Source organism: Vidua macroura, chromosome 5 (genome assembly GCF_024509145.1).
Source record: "Vidua macroura isolate BioBank_ID:100142 chromosome 5, ASM2450914v1, whole genome shotgun sequence".
In the NCBI taxonomy this organism is placed as follows: Eukaryota; Metazoa; Chordata; class Aves; order Passeriformes; family Viduidae; genus Vidua; species Vidua macroura.
The window spans coordinates 34485720-34503871 of record NC_071575.1 but is presented as its reverse complement, the minus strand read 5'-3'; the positions used below and the strand labels follow the sequence as shown (position 1 = coordinate 34503871).

At 44.1% G+C, this 18152-nt stretch overlaps 1 protein-coding gene across 6 annotated transcripts in view; it reads left to right on the top strand.

The window, feature by feature from the left end:
- ACSS3 (acyl-CoA synthetase short chain family member 3) overlaps positions 1-18152 on the top strand; it is a 98516-nt gene that overhangs the window by 21828 nt on the left and 58536 nt on the right. For all 6 annotated transcript variants that reach the window (XM_053977178.1, XM_053977179.1, XM_053977177.1 and 3 more), the window contains exons 8-9: positions 11616-11767; positions 16655-16758. In XM_053977178.1, coding sequence (XP_053833153.1) covers positions 11616-11767; positions 16655-16758 — 256 coding nt within the window. The remainder of the gene's footprint in view (positions 1-11615; positions 11768-16654; positions 16759-18152) is intronic.

Genomic DNA, 18152 nt, shown 5'->3' with positions numbered 1-18152 from the left:
CGCCAAGCGGGGAGTGCCGCCGCCAAGCCAGAGCGGGTAGCAGTCCGCGCCGGATCACCGCTCCGTGCCGGATGGAAACTGAGAGCAGGGGCTCTCCAAAGTACGTCAGTGAAGTCTCTGTCACCCACGGGGGAGCAGACAGTGTGCCCTGCGTGGGACAGGAAGTGCAAACTTTCGCGGCCAAGAGGGCTGCAGAAAGGACACTTCTCAGGAGTTCTGGACCCTGGTGGCAGCTTTTCTTTGCAGAGACTTCAGTCTGGTAAGCATTAGTCGTGGAAATGTGTCCAGCTAATACGTGGAGGGCCTGCTGTGTTCCCGAGGTTGGGATGTGCGGCGCGCAGCACAAACAGCAGCCGCTGGAGTTGCCTGCATTTTTTTGCTTTTTTTTTCTTTTTTACCGCCCCAGGGGTGAGGTGGGATGGGTGGAAGAAGCATGGGGACCGTGCTATCTGCCCAACAAAAGAATTTTTATGCCCAAGCTAAGGAAATCCTTGTGGTGAAGGGCCCCTACCCGAAAAATTTAGTTAAGAAGTTTGTTTGGTGGCTGTTCTTTGCTTCCCCCTGTCTGTCTGCCGAGGACACGCGCAAAACAGAATTTTGGGAGCAAGTGGGTAAAAGGCTAGCAGAGGGGATCGGTAGGGAGCCCTCCATAGATGACTGCTTCCCTAAATTCCATTTGTTGATCTCGGATGTGGTGAAATCAGACCCCGCGCGAAACTCGGGGAAAGGAAAGAACCATCCAGAAAATCTGTTACTCCCCCTGAATCCGTTTCCCCATCCCCTTCTCCTACCCCTTCTTCCCCTAACCCGGGTGGGCGAGGGGGAGTACCCTGTTGATCTGAGACGCAGGGCAGCTCCACAAACGTGGACTGTGCTCCTGGCTCCCCCAAACTCCCCCGGTGTCCCCACCTTAGCAAGATCGGCCGATTCACTGAGGCAACAACCCTAAACCCCTTTCCCAATCCCTTTTTCCCAGTTGGAAGTCCCAGTTTCAGCACTACCCCGCACAGTTCTGTTTCTTTGAACCCGTTCCTTTGTCCCTCTGAGGAGGCCAAAGTCTCGTGTCGATCTCTTTGTCTTCCCAAGATGGAGGGCAGCCACATGGCAGGGCTTCCCCTTCCCACAATCCCTTTCTTCCCTTCGTCCCCTATGACCCCACCCCCTCCTGCTTCCCGGTGGGCGCGGGCACTGCCTACTCAAGGCATCGGGTTACCACCCCTCCCCCTGTCCCTCCTTGGGTAGGCGTAGGCATTCCCTCCTTGCATGTTCTACCTGCCGCGTCAGCAGCCCCACCCTCCCCCAGCTGGGAGGGCTCAGTAGCCTTCACCCCACTATCAGAGGTGGAGGATTCTCCCCACCCTGTCTGTCCTCTCCCTCGCGCCCTGCCCCCACGTCCTCCTGCTCCTCAGAGACCCAGGGTGAGGGGAGGGGGAGTGCAACGGAGTCCGGTCAATGAGATCGAGCAGTCGATCCACACTCCAGTCCCCTACACTGGGGGAGGGGAGAACCCTATGTGGACACCCCTTTCCTATGATTCAGCCAAGGAGGTCTGCAAGACATTGCAAAAATTTGGCAGAACAAGTCCTTTTTTTTAAGGGATTCTAAAAGCCACTTCAACATCTAGAACTATAGTGCCGGCTGACCTTAAGCTTCTATTTAATTGCCTGCTTCTCCGGTCTGAATACGACCTGTGGGAGAAGAGGTGGAAAAGGTTGGCAGCAGACCTGCTTCCCGAAATCCATGAGGGGCCTTATGGCCTGGATTTCACAGAAGAAATCACCCTAGACCATCTTGTGGGTGAGGGAGAATGGAGTGAGGGGCGACTGCAAGCTCGGGGAATTCCCACAGCTATGCTGGACATGTCCAGGGGTGCAGCAGAGTGTGCGTTCCTGGGCATGCCCTCCAGGGATCTGAGGATACCCTACACATCAGTCAGGCAAGCCGTGGGGGAGCCTATGTTAGATTTTGTAGATCGGGTCCAGGCAGCCGTGGAGAGACGCGTAAGGTACCTGAGCGCCAGGAAGGAATGGTCCTGGAAGTGGCGCACATGAATGCCAACGCCATGTGCAAAAGAGTCATCATGTCAATGTTGGCCTCACCACCGCCAACTCTCAGCCAGATCATCGAGGAGTGCACGCTCAAGGCGCACCTGATGGATGAGGAGGAGGCCTCAAAGAAGAAAAACAAGGAAGTCGCCTCAGCTGCTGCTCCTTCGAAGAACCCACCACCGAAGCAACTTCCATCCACACGCCGGTGTTACCATTACCATCAGGAGGGACACTTCCAGGCTCAGTGCCCAGTTCTAGGGACTGCACTGCCCAGGGTTGCAGGAGGGGGAAGGGGGGGATGGGAACCCCACGGTCCAAAAAAACTGACCCATGAACGCACACTTGCCACACGTTCGGACAAAAATGAGGCAAGTTGCGGTGCTGCAAGAGGAGCCGCAATGCACCATCTAGTACCATCAGTAAGCGGCTGCCTCTCGACTAGTGACAACTGGGAGCCTTATCGACTTCGACTCACTAACTCTGTTCATTTTCGTTCCCAGGACTGGCAGTTTTCCATAGCAGATACAGAGCTTCTATCGCACATCTGCCGCTGTGAGACCAGGAAAAAGGAGGATCTCTTAAACGGCAGGTACCTTGTTGTCGGGGACACAAAGAGCACTCCGCTGGAGATAGAAGTCCCTCCAGTAATATACACCCTCAATCTGAGGCTCTTCTATCTCATGGCACGCTGTGTCCACCCCCCCCTCTTCCTGCCTAAGGGCCAGGTAATTGCACAGACAATTCCCATTCCCCGTGCTCTGTGCAATGACCTGGAACTCTCAGTGTTTTATGCTGGGAAGTTGGGAGAGGAAAAACCCCTCGTATGGTGCAAACTCAAATGCAAGCGGCGATCTGTACACCTACAGGGGATGTTGGACACAGGGGCAGACATGATGGTCATCCCACCACACAAGTGGTCGTCACACTGGGAGCTGCAAAGCATGGCCACGCCAGTCTTAGGGCTAGGCGGGCCACAGCCAGCAAGACAATCTAAAAACATCGTCCAAATTAAGGGTCCAAATGGGCTGCTGGCCTCAGTACGTCCATTCGTGATCAACTGCAAATTTACATTATGGGGGAGGGATGCCATGTCGCAGTGGGGAGCCAAATTGGAATTTCCGGCCCCCCAGCATTTTTACGTGCGGCCACTGAAGAGCGCCCCACACAGAAAGTGACATGGCTCACAGATAAGCCCATCTGGGTGAAGCAGTAGCGGCTGAGTAAGCAAAAGCTGCAGGCGCTCACAAAATTGGTTAACGAGGAGTTAGCAAAAGGACACCTTGTAGAAACAAACAGCCCCTGGAACTCTCCTGTGTTTGTAATTAAAAAAACCAGGGAGAGACAGGTGGCAGCTCCTCCATGATTTGAGAAAAATTAATGAGGCAGTTCAAGATATGGGCTCTCTCCAACCGGCTATGCCATCTCCATCGATGCTACCCCAGAATTACAATTTGGCTGTAATTGACATTAAAGCTTGTTTCTTCCAAATCCCACTCCATCCGGATGATGCTCCCCGTTTCGCATTCTTTGTGCCTTCCAACAACAGAGAAGCCCCAATGAAGCATTACCACTGGATGGTACAATCACAGGGTTTCAAATGTTCCCCTGCTATATGCCAGTGGTATGTCGCCAGGGTTCTATCCCCAATGTGTGCCAAGTGGACATCCTGTATTTTCAGTCATTACATGGATGATGTGCTGATTTATGCCCCTGACAGCGAGATCCTGCAAGCAGCACTGGAGGACACTGTTAGGGCCTTGTCGGTGGCTGGATTTGAGTTACAGAAAGAAAAGGTACAGTTGCTGCCACCCTGGAAGTATCTGGGCCTGGCAATTAACAACCGGATGATCAGGCCCCAACAGATACAGATAAACGATAACCCCAAGACACTGAATGATCTCCAGCGCCTGTGTGGGTCATTAAATTGGATCAGGCCATGGCTGGGACTCACTACAGGGGAACTATCCCCGCTCTTTGATTTGTTAGCAGAAAGGGAGGGGGATGAGGGTTTAGGTTCCCTGAGAGTCCTGACCCGAGAGGCCAGAGCAGCACTCGAGGAGGTCCAGAAAGCCATCACGAGCAGATAGGCCCATTGTTGCCAACCAGGGCTACCTTTCTGATTCATCATGTTGGGTGAGTTACCCCATTTGTATGGCATGATATTTCAGTGGGACAAGGGTCAACAGGACCCCCTCTTAATAAAAGAGTGGGTGTTCCTTGGCCACAGGAGCTGATGGTGCAGCTCATAATGCGGGCCAGGGCTCGTCTGCAAGTACTAGCTGGCTGTGACTTTACATGTATCCATCTCCCCATCAAAACATCCACGGGGAGGATGACCAAGGAGGCTTTTGAACACCTGCTAAGGCAGAATGAGAATTTACAGTTCGCTCTAGACAGCTTCTCAGGCCAAATTAAGATCGGACATTATTTGTTTCATACCGAATACAAATTGTTGCCTAAAGAATTACAGAGCAGAAAACCCCTCCGAGCACTAACAGTATTCACGGACGGGTCAGGGAAGTCCCACAAGTTGGTGGTGACTTGGAGGGACCCAGAGACTCAGGTATGGGAATCAGATATTAAGGTAGCAGATGGTTCCCCACAGGTGGTTGAGTTGGATGCTGTAGTGAGAGCTTTTGAGAAGTTTGAACAACCGTTTAATTTGGTAACAGATTCAGCATATGTAGCAGGAGCAGTGTCTAGAGCTGAACGTGCAGTCGTAAAAGAGGTGCCGAATCAGGTCATCTTCGGGTTGCTCTCTAAATTAGTACACCTGGTTTCTAACCATGAGCATCCCTTTTATGTGGTTCATGTGAGATCACACACGAATCTCCCAGGCTTTATTGCTGAAGGAAACCGCGGAGCAGATGCCTTGGCAGCCCCTGTACAGCTGGGAGGCCAGCCGAGCATAGTCGAGCAGGCCAGGCTGAGCCATCAGCAGTTCCATCAGAATGCCCCGCGGCTGGTACGCCAGTTCCATCTGCAGTGTGACCAAGCCAGGGAAATTGTGGCCTCATGCCCCAGCTGTCAGGAGGCAGCTTTACCAATGCTGGGAGCAGGTGTAAATCCCAGAGGTCTCCGCAGTTGTGAGGTGTGGCAAATGGATGTCACCAAGGTCCCTGAGTTTGGTAGGCTCAAGAATGTCCATGTAACTGTGGACACCTTCTCGGTGGCAGTTTTTGCCTCAGCCCACATAGGGGAAAGGGCCACAGACGTCAGGAAACATCTTGTCCAGGCCTTTGCCACCTTAGGGGTCCCAACCGTGATTAAAACAGACAATGGTCCAGCCTATACTTCCAAGGTGTTCTGCAACTTCCTACAAGATTTGGGGTTTCAACGTAAGACCGGGATTCCCCACTCCCCCACCAGCCAGGCCATAATAGAACCCACCAGATGCTAAAGCAAGTCCTCCAAAAACAGTGAAAGGATGTGCGAGTGCTGTCACCGCATGAGAGACTCTGCAAGGCATTGTTTACTATCAGTTTCCTGAACTGTTCTTTTGACAGACCAGAACTGCCAGCCCTGAGACATTTCAAACAACATCAAGAGCTCCAGCCAGAGGAGCGGCGTCCAGTGTTAGTGAGGGATCTGGACTCTAAAGAAATCCAGGGTCCATTTCCACTTTTGACTTGGGGACGGGGATATGCCTGCGTGTCCACACCTTCAGGAGTCAGGTGGATCCCCAGGAGGCATGTTAAACCCTACACAGCAGAGCAGTCAGTGAGTTGGAGTGATATGGTGCCAGTGGATGCAACCTGTGATCCCACCGACCTAGGGGTTGCATCCAATTGCAGACGCCACAAGGAAGGAAAAGATTCTACCTCTCCCTAACCAGTACTTCCCTTACAGCTACCTCAGCCCAGTTATACCCCCAGTTCCTGTGTTTATAATAAAGTTGTTTCCCTGGTTTCCCTATCCCCGAACATCCTGAGAAGAACTAGCCCCAGCACCATCTCCAGGCCCTCTCCACTTGCATAGCAGTCACCGCAGTTGCAGCAGCAGAAGAAGCTGGGGGAAGAGGCCACCGCATGAGAGACTGAATCAACACCACTGCTTGCTTTTTATATTTTATTAAGCAGGGAGATGTTGCATCCTGGGGTTTGGGTTTAGATTAGGGTTTTTAATTTATGTTAGATAAAGCAAGTTCAGTAATCCCGCGCACCCCCCGTGTTTCCCCTCCCCGTGGTTGTTTGCTCCTAGCTGTGTGCTATTGGAGCTTACCCCAATCACTCAGGCAGAAACTCCTCATCCTTGCCAGAGAGATCCCCGCCAATCTCCCTGATGCTGCATCCCTACTAGCCCTGGGAACCAGGAACTGCCCCAGCGCTGTCTTGGTTGGTTGCTGTTGCTGGCATCACCACCATGGCAGCCGCCCCTATTGAACGAGAGGCCGTGGATCCTCTCACCCCGCCCCTCCATAAAATCCTACCCTGCTGGCACCCGGGCGCTATTTTCTCCCATGAGAGTGCCGGGAGCGGTTGCATCTTTCCATCTAACCGTGCCATGTGACCAATAAACCATTCCAGCCCAGCACAGAGTAAATGGACAATTCCTTACTTCTTTGCTGGATCCCTAGCACATGGTAACAGTGACTGGCCAGCCCACGTGCCCAGGACACGGTAGCCGTGTCCGGGAACCCACGGCAGAAAACCCCGGCAGCACATGGAAGCTACGCCACAGCCGGGCTCCCAAGAGCTGCTTGCAGCCAGGGAGAACAAAAGCAAATGCCGCAGAACATGACATTCCTTTTGCTTGTAGCCAACCACTATTGAATGTAAACTGTGCTGACTTCATACCCTCACTACTTCAAGTGTTTTGTTTATTTTTAAATTACTTAGGTGACAACTTGTAATTTTAAAAATTACTATGGAAATTATGCTTTTAGTTTTCACTTGCTGTTAAACCATTTTCAAGAATGAAAAAATGATGATGAATTCTTTCAAATACAAAAGCAAGTGTATTTTTTGTTTTGGTTTGTTTGGTTTAAATAATCTGTCCTGCTTTGTTTTTCTCCAAAACAACAGCAACAAATAAGCTACTTGAAGTCACGCAGCCCACTCTAGGTTCCTCTTGCTAATAGGGTTTCAAGCAACAGGGCAGTATTAAGATAAAGTCTAGTTACTATTTGTGGTCCTGTGATGTCAGGAAAAAGGCAGCATTGTAGTTCCAGTGTTTGGGACTAGGGTAAAGAAGAGGGATACCCACACTTGTCAAGCACCAGGCATTAAGGACTTCATTTGAGTGGTCTAGGTCAGAGAATGACCTACTATCCCACACAGAGCTGTAGCATCTTGTGTGCCTGGAGTCTCTCACAAGGCTCTGGAGTTCTGTAGTTGCAGCAGATTTGCAGGATACGTAACAGCAACAGCAAACTAGTGTTTTAGCACTAGTTTGAAAGTACTCTTCTTTGGCACAGTTCTTGGAGATATCCAGCTTTTCTTGCTGTTTTTGTAAGCCAGTATCATCAGCTTACAAAGCAAACACTGTCTCTGAAGTCTGACAGGGATTACTCTGCCATCACCCATACTGATTGTGGAGCTAATTCAGTAGCACTTGTTGTCTCAAGTCTTCAGTGGAGCTTTGGCAGCAGAGTCACTGTCAGAAGGCTGAATGTCTCTGTGAGCATATTCTTTTGAATCCTGATATGTCTGGACTTTGTGTGTGCTTTGGCATCAGCAGGTTTTAGTGGCATGCACTACATTTTCTATACAGAGAGAATTTCCTCATAATTTTGGATTTAGTGGTAATTGAAGAATCCGTTGTTGTTAGGGGTCTTGAAAGGGAATCGATGCACTCTTACTCCTGCATTGTTATTTTATTATTGACATTTATTTATTTTATTATATTGACATTTTATTATAGCTCTTCTTCTGTGTCTCTTCCCTCTAGTAATCTATTCTGGTGGCTTCTTGCTTTCTCCATACAAGAACTTTCCTATCCCCTTAGTAATTCTTGGTGTCTGTGAAACTTTTTTGATAATCATGTATGAAATCATAAATCATCAGCACATTTTGCCTCAGGATGTCTGCTCAACTGTTTGACATCTAAATTGCATGCTAAATCTAAGTGCTTCAAGAAAGATGTTCCCATCTGTTTGTCTCAGTCTCTTGGTAGGTATTTTCTGTGGGAATCTTCCTAGCTCATACAAGAAGTATCTGTTCTTACTTTCCTCTTTTAAATTAGGTGAGACAGATCACTCTCTTTCTGACTGCCCTGGTCCCATTTACTGTGCTCTCATTTCCTGTCAACCATAGATATTAGTGCCAGTAACTTTTAGAAATCAATGTTCATCTCTATTATTGATGCGAATACTGAATAGCAACAGGTCTCAAACTGATCCCTGCAGAAATCCAGTGGAAGTATCTCATTTGCTCAGTCCCCAATTGACTAAGCAGTCTGTCACCATATTCTGAATTCAATTACCCTGTGGTTTACTGTTTATATTGCTAACTTTTAAAAATAATAATTGCATGTGGTAAATAAGCCTTCATGGAATATGGTAGTAGTTTTAAATTTTTTGTATAATAAATGATTACTCTTTCTGGCGACCTTATTTATATATTTTGGGCTCTGAAATTAATTTGCACTGTCTCAGATATGTGTTACAGTCTGATTATAAGGGAGATTAATTAAGGTGCAAGCAAGACCATATGCCAAAGTCAATAGTATGGATTTTATTTATCAGTGAATGTGAGGTAGAGAGAGAGATATTGAAAGAAATATAAAAAAGAGGAGGGGGGAAAGAAAGGGAGACAGATTAGGGGAAAGTTAGTTAACCACCCCTGTGGATCCAGGGTGTCCTGTTCATCCTCTTCTTCTGGTCTTCTCTGTGGTGGGTGTCCCATGAAACATAGAATTCAATGGGTATTAACATACATTCAGGTGTACATAGGAATGCCCAAGCACCTCCCCTGTGGGGGAGTTTTACACTGTCTTATGCAGAAGAATCTGAATCTGTTGCAAAACTTTGAATCATTTGCAGTCCTCTGGTATAAGGCCTGAGGAATGAGTATGGGGACCTTTGGGGATCTGTGATGGTTTATGACCCCTTCTAAGACATGAGAGTTGCCTCTCATGTGATTGTCCCATGGTGGTGGATGTTCACTCTGTCTTATGTGGACCAGAGGTTTTGCAATCACACTCCCAAAAACTCACCTTCTCTCTCTTGGATGCATTCTTTCCCAGCCCTGTTTACTTCTCCTTAGACCTGAGGTAGTTGGACAGTAGTGCCACCTTTATCTTATCTCAAGTTCCCTGTCAGGTATCTTAACTCGCAATCCGAATTCCCGTCAGGAGGCATATTTGAAGGGATGGACTTTGGTTGCAGATGAGATTCTTTGCACACTTTGCTGCATTGGGCAAAGATCTTAAAAATGAGCCATTAACCATTTCTGTCTCACAGATTATGTCCATTTTTGTTTATCATTTGCTAAACTCTGAACAGCTTCCAATAAACTTGGGAGGTTTTTCTGCAGAATCTGTAAGAATATTTTACACCTGTGCCAGATTTTTTTTTTCCTAAATGAATATCTTATTCTCTGGGCTATATTTCCTATCAACTGTCAGGTGAATTTTCTCCTCTTTCTACTGTTTGTGTTTTGTTTGGTTTTCTCCTATATCTGAGGCTGGTAACTCCAAACCTAAACTGCTTTAACTTACCTGTGACATAAATATCCACCTGTCCTGCATGTTTACCCAAGCACTCCTGAAGGTTTAACAGTTTGTGTAGCTACTGTCAGGCTCAAGCTTGCTGGAAGTTTGAGGCACAGGCATGCCTGTGACATAGCTCAGGCAGAGATCCAGTGTGAAGCAGGATCTGGGAGGGAGTGGGTGTGCTCAGGACCACATAGCCCTTTTATGGGCTCTGGGTATTTACATTTGGTTAAAAGTAACAGCCTACTTTATTACTGGCAGACTAACCAAGTTCAACTTGCTCCCCAGCTAGGTGTTTTGGTGTCCAAGATGATTGATACTAGTTCAAGTACATAATTACTTGATGAGAAGCTTGTGACAATTTGGGGCTTTTCAGAGTCAGAGGCTATTTGTTTTAGCACTAGTGATGTGCGCTTGAACTCTTAACCAGGTGTCTACACATCTGCAGGTATAGTGAATATTACAGGGAGAGAGTGTCAACTTGAACAAACAGGTTCATGAACAAATACTGTTGAACACATGAAAGTTGTGATGAAGCAGTCTGCTAGAGTGAGGCTTCAAGACCGTCTAGTAAAAGACTTTTCTTTGGGTACTGTGTGTTATCTGACAGGAAAAAGGACATAACTCACTTTTTAAGCAAGCATCATTTTTGCATTTCTTTTTTAAGGATAGGCTAATTGCAGAAAGAGGGCTTTTGGTGTTGATTATACTACTCTTCTACTTGGGCTGGAAATGTATTTTCTCTCCATTTGTTTCTTACTGCCTGCTTAATGCTTTTTAAAAAATGGCTTTTCAATTGTGCATTCTATTTTGTCTTATTTTTAAAATCTTTTGTGGTGCTTCTCTTTTTGAGAACACCTCTCACTAGGAGCAGTATCTCACCATAAAGCTGCAAAACCACTGGTACATACCCAGCTTTGGCTGTCCTGTGTTCTTTGAATCTGATTAATGGTTCACCAGTGCTCTTGCCAGCGTTCAGGCCCAGCTGGATGCAGTAGGAAAAGTGTGTGTCTCTCGATTTACATGCTCTGTCAAAGTTAATCTTCTAAGTGTGGCCTTTCTAGTGAAAAGGTTATGATGACACCTTTGGAGCTAAAACTCATTCTACATTAACATCACCTTCTAATTTCAGAATATGTATGGAGCTGTTCATGCACTGTGGTAATTGCACTTAGAGTAAGATTGTGACTATATGATTCTGTGCTGACTGCTTATCATATTTTTGACACCACAAAAAAGTATTCTTGATTATTTTTTATTAGGATTACTTACCATTGAACAATTTGTCATAAATGATTAGCCCCTTAGCTCAAGAAAGACCCAACCCCAAACCAGACCACAGTCTGGTAGCATACTAAAACAGAATAGGGGCCCGCCCTTCAGGATCTCTCCAGGCTTCATGTGGGGTAGCATGAAGGTTCCAAAAAGTCAGTTTAAGCAGCTAAGTGGGAATCTTTCCAAATTTGAGAAAAAATTTTAGGTAAGAAAAAGCTATCTGTGCATGGGAGTATAGCTGCAGTGCCACCGTGTCCAGAGACTCCTTGTTCAGAGGGAGTGTGGGTGTTTTTTAAATTGCATCTCAGGGTAGATATAGACATGACTCTCTCTGCTGCCAGTGCAATAACCTATCTTTGTGTCTGTCTTTTCATTTGCATGTCCGTTTGTCCTAATTTTCTAAGTAGTAACTAGTATGTGCTGTGTTCGTGTAAGGCATGGTTCCCAAAGCTTGTGAATTTATTTCTACAAGTGAGTACAGTCATGGCATTATTATTTTTAACAAAGCCTCCTTTGAAGTCTTACTTGAAATTACTTCTGTTGCTGTGCTACCACTACTATTACGTGCTCAAGGCTTGAACTGTCAAGGAATTATGAGGTATTTTTATCCTGTGACATTTTAAATTATTCTCTCCATAGGGGAAGCCTGTAGGAACGCCAGATGCTGGTGCCTATTTCCGTGTGCTAGCAGAAAATGAAGTAGCTGCCTTCTTTACTTCACCAACTGCAATTAGAGCAATCCGTCAGCAGGACCCTGAGGCAGCCTTGGGAAAGCAGTACTTGCCAAAAAGGTGAAGTAAGGATACACTGGAAGCAGTTTTTTCCAGGCTGCATGAACTAAGAGTAACAGTGTATTTTGCCCACCTCTGTAGAGTGCCATTTTAATCTATTCTTGAAAATTTAGTTGTACACATATCTCCTTGCAAATGTCTATTGATAGTTTTGAGGAAATTAAAGCTGTTAAAAAGTCTGACTCTAATGTTAAAAGCTTTTACTGAGTTAGGATTCCTCTCCCATCTTTTACTTTACTCCCCTGTGCTTATACTCTGTAATACAGTCTTGGATTATGTCATCCCATACTGGTTTTTCCACGTGACCTCTTATTTTGTTAAGGGTACAGGATCTTTAGTGTTTGTTTAATCAGAAGCTAGTCAGTGTTTTGGTTGCTCCCCCCAAACTTCATTATTGTTTGCGATTATGTGTCCAAAGAGCTATTTGCTGTCTTGTACTGCTTTTAAGGTGCTTATCACTATATGATCAGCATGCTTCAAAGTCTTGGCTGAGTTCATCCTCATAAATCCCCTGTGAGGTGAGAGTGGTATTATCTGTATTTTGCAGATGGTAAGTTGAGTGAAAGAGAAATTAAGGTTAAAGTCTTCTGTTAGTCTGGAATATCTAGTCTGAGACACTGAAATACCACTGTTTCAAAGATTGTAGTATTATATGGTTAAAATGTGATATTAGCAATATATTTATGAAATGCTTCTCATAGTAACTTGGATGTATGAGTGTTCAGTATTTCTACAGACCAAGTTTCTGTATCTTATGGTAAACATTTTAAAAACAAAAAACACATGGGTTTGGACCACATCTAATCTTGAAGTTGAATGATTTGCTCAGCATGAAACAGGGACTGTGTCAAACTGTATAGGCAGTATTCAGTCACAAGAACATCTATTACCACTCTTGTTCAAAGAGAAGGGGAGCTTCATTAGACCTCCACATTCTTAATTGCTCAGGAAAATTTATTGTTAGTAAGCTGGATTTTTTCATGAGGTATTCATTACAAGCTTATCTTGTAATGAATTACTTTCTTCCATCTGTTTTGACTGCTATCATCAACCCTTACTCCTTGAAATAAGAAAGAAGCTCATTTGAGACATGAATGTGCTATTGTCCTATGGCATTTATTGACAAGAATGTGATTCAGATTCTAGAAAATTTAATTGCTGTTCCTTGGCATTTCTTAGGCAAATACTTTGTCTTTAGAGTATTCATTCAATAGGAAATCTGCTTACCTGGTTTCTAAGTTGTCACATTCTCTGGCCAGATGAGAATTCTAGATAAGAGTCTCATTGTAGTATCTGTTGCCAGAGATATAAAGAGGTATTTCATCATTCCTATTCAGTCATATCAAATGAGCTTCTCCACTTGTCTGCAGCTTTCGTTCTTTCATAATTCACTCAGATTTGGACCATGTAGTTCACTGGGATGTGATGTCTCTTTACTAAACCCTTTAATGCAGCATTTGATATCTAGTAGGTCAAGTGATTAAAATTGATATTCTAGGGAAATACTTGGGTTTGGGTGTTACTTGGATAGACTTTTCTATTCAAGGTAAAGTGATTTCTGTCTGATTCAGTTTGAAAGCAGTCTTAGTTCATTTACTTGATTGATGATGCTTTCTTCTTCGTTACATGGTGAAGAAACTTTGAAATGTCTTTCTGCTAAATGCACTAAAACAGATCCTTACTTTAGAGACTGCATCCAGGAATGCAGTCCTGAAAGAGGTTTCCACCATGGTACATTTTATTTCTGAAAAGTTCTGTTAAATAAATGGTAAAGGTCAATATCACTTAAAAAAATAATGTTAAAAAAGACAGTTACTGATGAAGAAAGGAGGTCGTAGGCAATGCCAGCTTCCATACACAAGGGGACATTTGATTTAGATGAGTAAATTGAATTATAAACAAATTTGTGTTCTTTGAAATGACGTAAGTGAAATAAATTTCTGCTAAGAACTGATGTTTGTGGCATCGCTGGCCTCGACACAAAATTATATATATGAATTTTCCAAAGGTTCTAGTGTGTATGCTTTAAATTTCTTGTATCTATTGGGGCCAAATCTTGAAATTTCTTTGCTTTTGACACAGAATGCCACCTTTGCCTTAAACACAGCTCATGCTTAATGGTAAAGCAGATGTTTAGTTTTTAGTACTGTAGGTCAAGAGCTCTGTTCAACCACATATTTATAGAGATCTAAAAACATAGCTTTTGATAACATCCAGTGCTACTGAGCATTGCTGCCTGTCATGTTGGAAGAACAAGTAACATCCAAATTCTATGACCTTCATCTACTTAATAATATTCTGTTCAGCTCTTTGAATCCATTCTCCTCTTCAGAAGGTAGCTCCATAATACCAAGCCATTAACTCTTCCCATATTTGGAATCACACTTCATCCTATAATTGGATTGTTCTAATTTCCAAACAATTGACAAGTGATGGTTTTGCATGAAATGGGGCAACAACTCAGCAGTTTAGATTAACATACAAGTAATTCGCCATTTGTGTCCCATAGTCTACTTTGCTTGCTCGACTTTTGGTCAGTTGAGAATGTTCTGCAGTTTTACATCAAGAGTATTTAGAGATTCTAGGTTGTTCATCTGATATATAAAATATTCATTATTCATTATAAAGTATTCAAGTAGATAAGAAACTTCCATTATCTGTCTCATAATACAGGAACAAGAGGATGTGAAATTAAAGTAGCAAATTCAAAACTGTTAGAAGGGAATACTTTCTCATAGAATTGACATTTCACAAATGATGCTAAGAGGATATGTGATTAAGACCCTCAACTTATTACAACTGAAGTACGTAATGCAGTTCTGCCTGCTGCCCTCTGCTCTGTGCTGCTATTGATCATACATGGCCCTTCCTGGTGGAGTCCTGAATTGTGCACATGAACAGCCTTTGTGGAGCTGAGCTGCAGTTGTGTTCTGTGTCTCTCTTTGTGACTCTGTCACTAAAATATCCAATGCTTGGATTCTCATTTTCAAGGTAAAATCTGTTCAGGGAAGGAAATGAGCAAACACATCAATGGAGAAAAATCAGAAGATGTGAAAACATTTTTTTTTTTAAATTTTGCATCTTTAAATAAATAATTAAAAAATAAACATATGTATATGTGTGTATATATATAAACATATGTATGTGGTCTCCACATGCATTAAAAATTAGTAAGAATTCTTTATTTCCGGTTAATGTTTAGAGGTGCAAATGAATCTTCATTGCTGTAGTTTTAGGGAAAAAAAAGCTTATTTAATATCATGCATATAGAGTTTTTCTTTGCCAGAATACCCCTCCCCCCTCCAAACTGGTTTGTGCATACCAGAATTTAAAAAAAAAAAAAAGTTCCAAAATCTTTTAATTTGGAAAAGTGAAGCTCAGATTATTAGTCATATGAACATTTAAGCTTTTGGTAAATAGTTTTAAGATTGTTTCTTTCAGATGGTTTCTTCTGTGCTTGGGGTGACACCAAAATGTATGTGCTGTGTTGAACAATATTTATTGCTTCAGGATCATTAGGAACATTGATCTGTCACCTGTATGTCAGGTGATATTTGAAGTCCATTCTGCTGAACTCCTGTATAGGGCCTAAAAGCTTGATTGTGCTGAATTTCATGTTAGGAATATAGGTTTTCAGAACAGCTGAGGACATTTAATTAATAGAGAGGCTTTAGGACCTTTTTCTCAATTAACTGCATTTCAGGGATAGATGATTGCAATAACAGGTGGACTGACATGCTTTGAAGTTTTAAGTGGGCTTTTAAAAAAATTGTTGAGTGGGACATTTCATAGCCATTGCCATCCCTTGTTTTGCTATACTGTTTGAGAGGAGAAAATAATTCCATGGTTCTTATGCTTAGACTTATGGCACTTTACTCTGATATTCTTTTTGATGGTTTTGTGCTTTAAGTTTACCAAAGAGCTGATTTTTCTTCTCATAACATAAAATTGCTCTTTAGCCTGCAGATTATTAAATCTGATTATTAAAACTGGCAATTCAAAAGAGAGGAATTTTGCTTTTGGCTCAGGGGATAACAAGATATCTTAACTTTTCCCTAAGTCTTATATGTTCTTGGTGTTTGTCTAATTTGCTTTCTGGATTTCATTTCCATGGAAAGATGAAACTCATAGTCTTTCTAAATTATATCCCTCTGAAGTGAAATTTGTGTCATACTGATCAGATCTAAGAATTCTCTCTTTTTGTGGCTACAAATCTACTGCTTTTACAAAATCAGTGCAGTTTGTGTCCACTTTTGAAGGACAAGAGTGAAGTTCTGTGTTCATCAGTTGTCTTCATTCAGAATGTGCTGAGGAAAGACTTAAAGTGAAACAAAATGTCCATGACATGCATCTGGCTGTGACAGATTGTATTGCAATGCTAACAAAGATATCTACCTAGTTTCTGTGTACAGAGCATTTAATTATTTTTTACTTCAACTGATAGTTGCTTGCCTCTGGTCTCCCAAGGTCTTTGCATTCAGCAAATAAAGTTTATTTTACTCGATGAAGTATTAAGTAGCTTAAATTAATGCTGCAAATATTCTAGGTCTTACTTTGTAGGAAAGAGAAAAAGTTGAAGTCCTCCTTTGTCTTTTCCCTTGATCTGGGACAGTGGCCAGAGACATTTATTATATTCATTATCTTCCCTTCCCTTCCCTTCCCTTCCCTTCCCTTCCCTTCCCTTCCCTTCCCTTCCCTTCCCTTCCCTTCCCTTCCCTTCCCTTCCCTTCCCTTCCCTTCCCTTCCCTTCCCTTCCCTTCCCTTCCCTTCCCTTCCCTTCCCTTCCCTTCCCTTCCCTTCCCTTCCCTTCCCTTCCCTTCCCTTCCCTTTCCCCTCCCTTTCCCCTCCACATCCAGCTCAAGATACAGACTTTGTTTTTATTTAAAGGTTCAGGATGATGTTTGTAGCTGGTGAGCACTGTGACGTGGACACGCTAGAATGGTCAAAAAGAGTCTTCAAGGTACCTGTCTTGGACCACTGGTGGCAAACTGGTGAGTGGTTTAAAATACACTTTGTAAAATACGGTGAGGAGAGTATTTTCAGACTTGTTTCCTGAGTCTGAAGGTAAAATTATTTTTTCTTGCCATGAACATGTAAATAAATGTGAAAAAAAATTCAAGCAGGAAGAATGTTTTTCGGAAGTGATCTGAAAAGTGACTCCAGGGTATTTTTAGAAAAACATGACTTATGTAAAAGCTATATAAAAAAAGGAGGTATTTTCTGGTACTCATGTTTAAAAAAGAAGTTTGTATCAGTATTTTTCCAGGTGTGTTTTATGTTGTTTGCATGTGTGACTGTTGTGTGACAGAATGTTTGCTACTTAAGGCTTAAAGCTAAGTTTTTTCCATGTATAATTTGTGTAATTAAAAACAAACAATCTGCTGCATAGAGTAGAATCCTTGCTCTTTAATACTGTTCTGTATGGATGTAATCCAACTTCTAGTGATTATTTTAGAATGTTTCCCATTTGTTTCACTGCAATGAAGGAACTAGAGTACCAATCTATGGGTAACGTCGTAAAAATCCTAGTTGAATTCTGGATTAAGACTTCATCAAATGTATCTCCTTATAACTGTGGATTCATATATCTTTAAATTTCACTATTAGAAGATCAAGTTTGGATTTTCCTTCTTACACACATTGCTGATAAACAGTGGAAATGTATTACAAAAGCCCCTTCCCTTCCCTTCCCTTCCCTTCCCTTCCCTTCCCTTCCCTTCCCTTCCCTTCCCTTCCCTTCCCTTCCCTTCCCTTCCCTTCCCTTCCCTTCCCTTCCCTTCCCTTCCCTTCCCTTCCCTTCCCTTCCCTTCCCTTCCCTTCCCTTCCCTTCCCTTCCCTTCCCTTCCCTTCCCTTCCCTTCCCTTCCCTTCCCTTCCCTCCCCTTCCCTCCCCTCCCCTCCCCTCCCCTCCCCTCCCCTCCCCTCCCCTCCCCTCCCCTCCCCTTCCCTTCCCTTCCCTTCCCTTCCCTTCCCTTCCCTTCCCTTCCCTTCCCTTCCCTTCCCTTCCCTTCCCTTCCCTTCCCTTCCCTTCCCTTCCCTTCCCTTCCCTTCCCTTCCCTTCCCCTCCCCTCCCCTCCCCTCCCCTCCCCTCCCCTCCCCTCCCCTCCCCTCCCCTCCCCTCCCCTCCCCTCCCCTCCCCTTCCCCTTCCCTTCCCTTCCCTTCCCTTCCCTTCCCTTCCCTTCCCTTCCCTTCCCTTCCCTTCCCTTCCCTTCCCTTCCCTTCCCTTCCCTTCCCTTCCCATTTCAAAGACATTATTTGAGAGCATTTAATAATTTGATTAGAGTGAAGACCCAAGTGATTTGTGTGGAAATGTGAGCTGTTGAATGAAAGCGAGGCCTTCAGTTTGAAGGAAAAAATGTACTAATTCAGTTCCTGTGAAAGAACT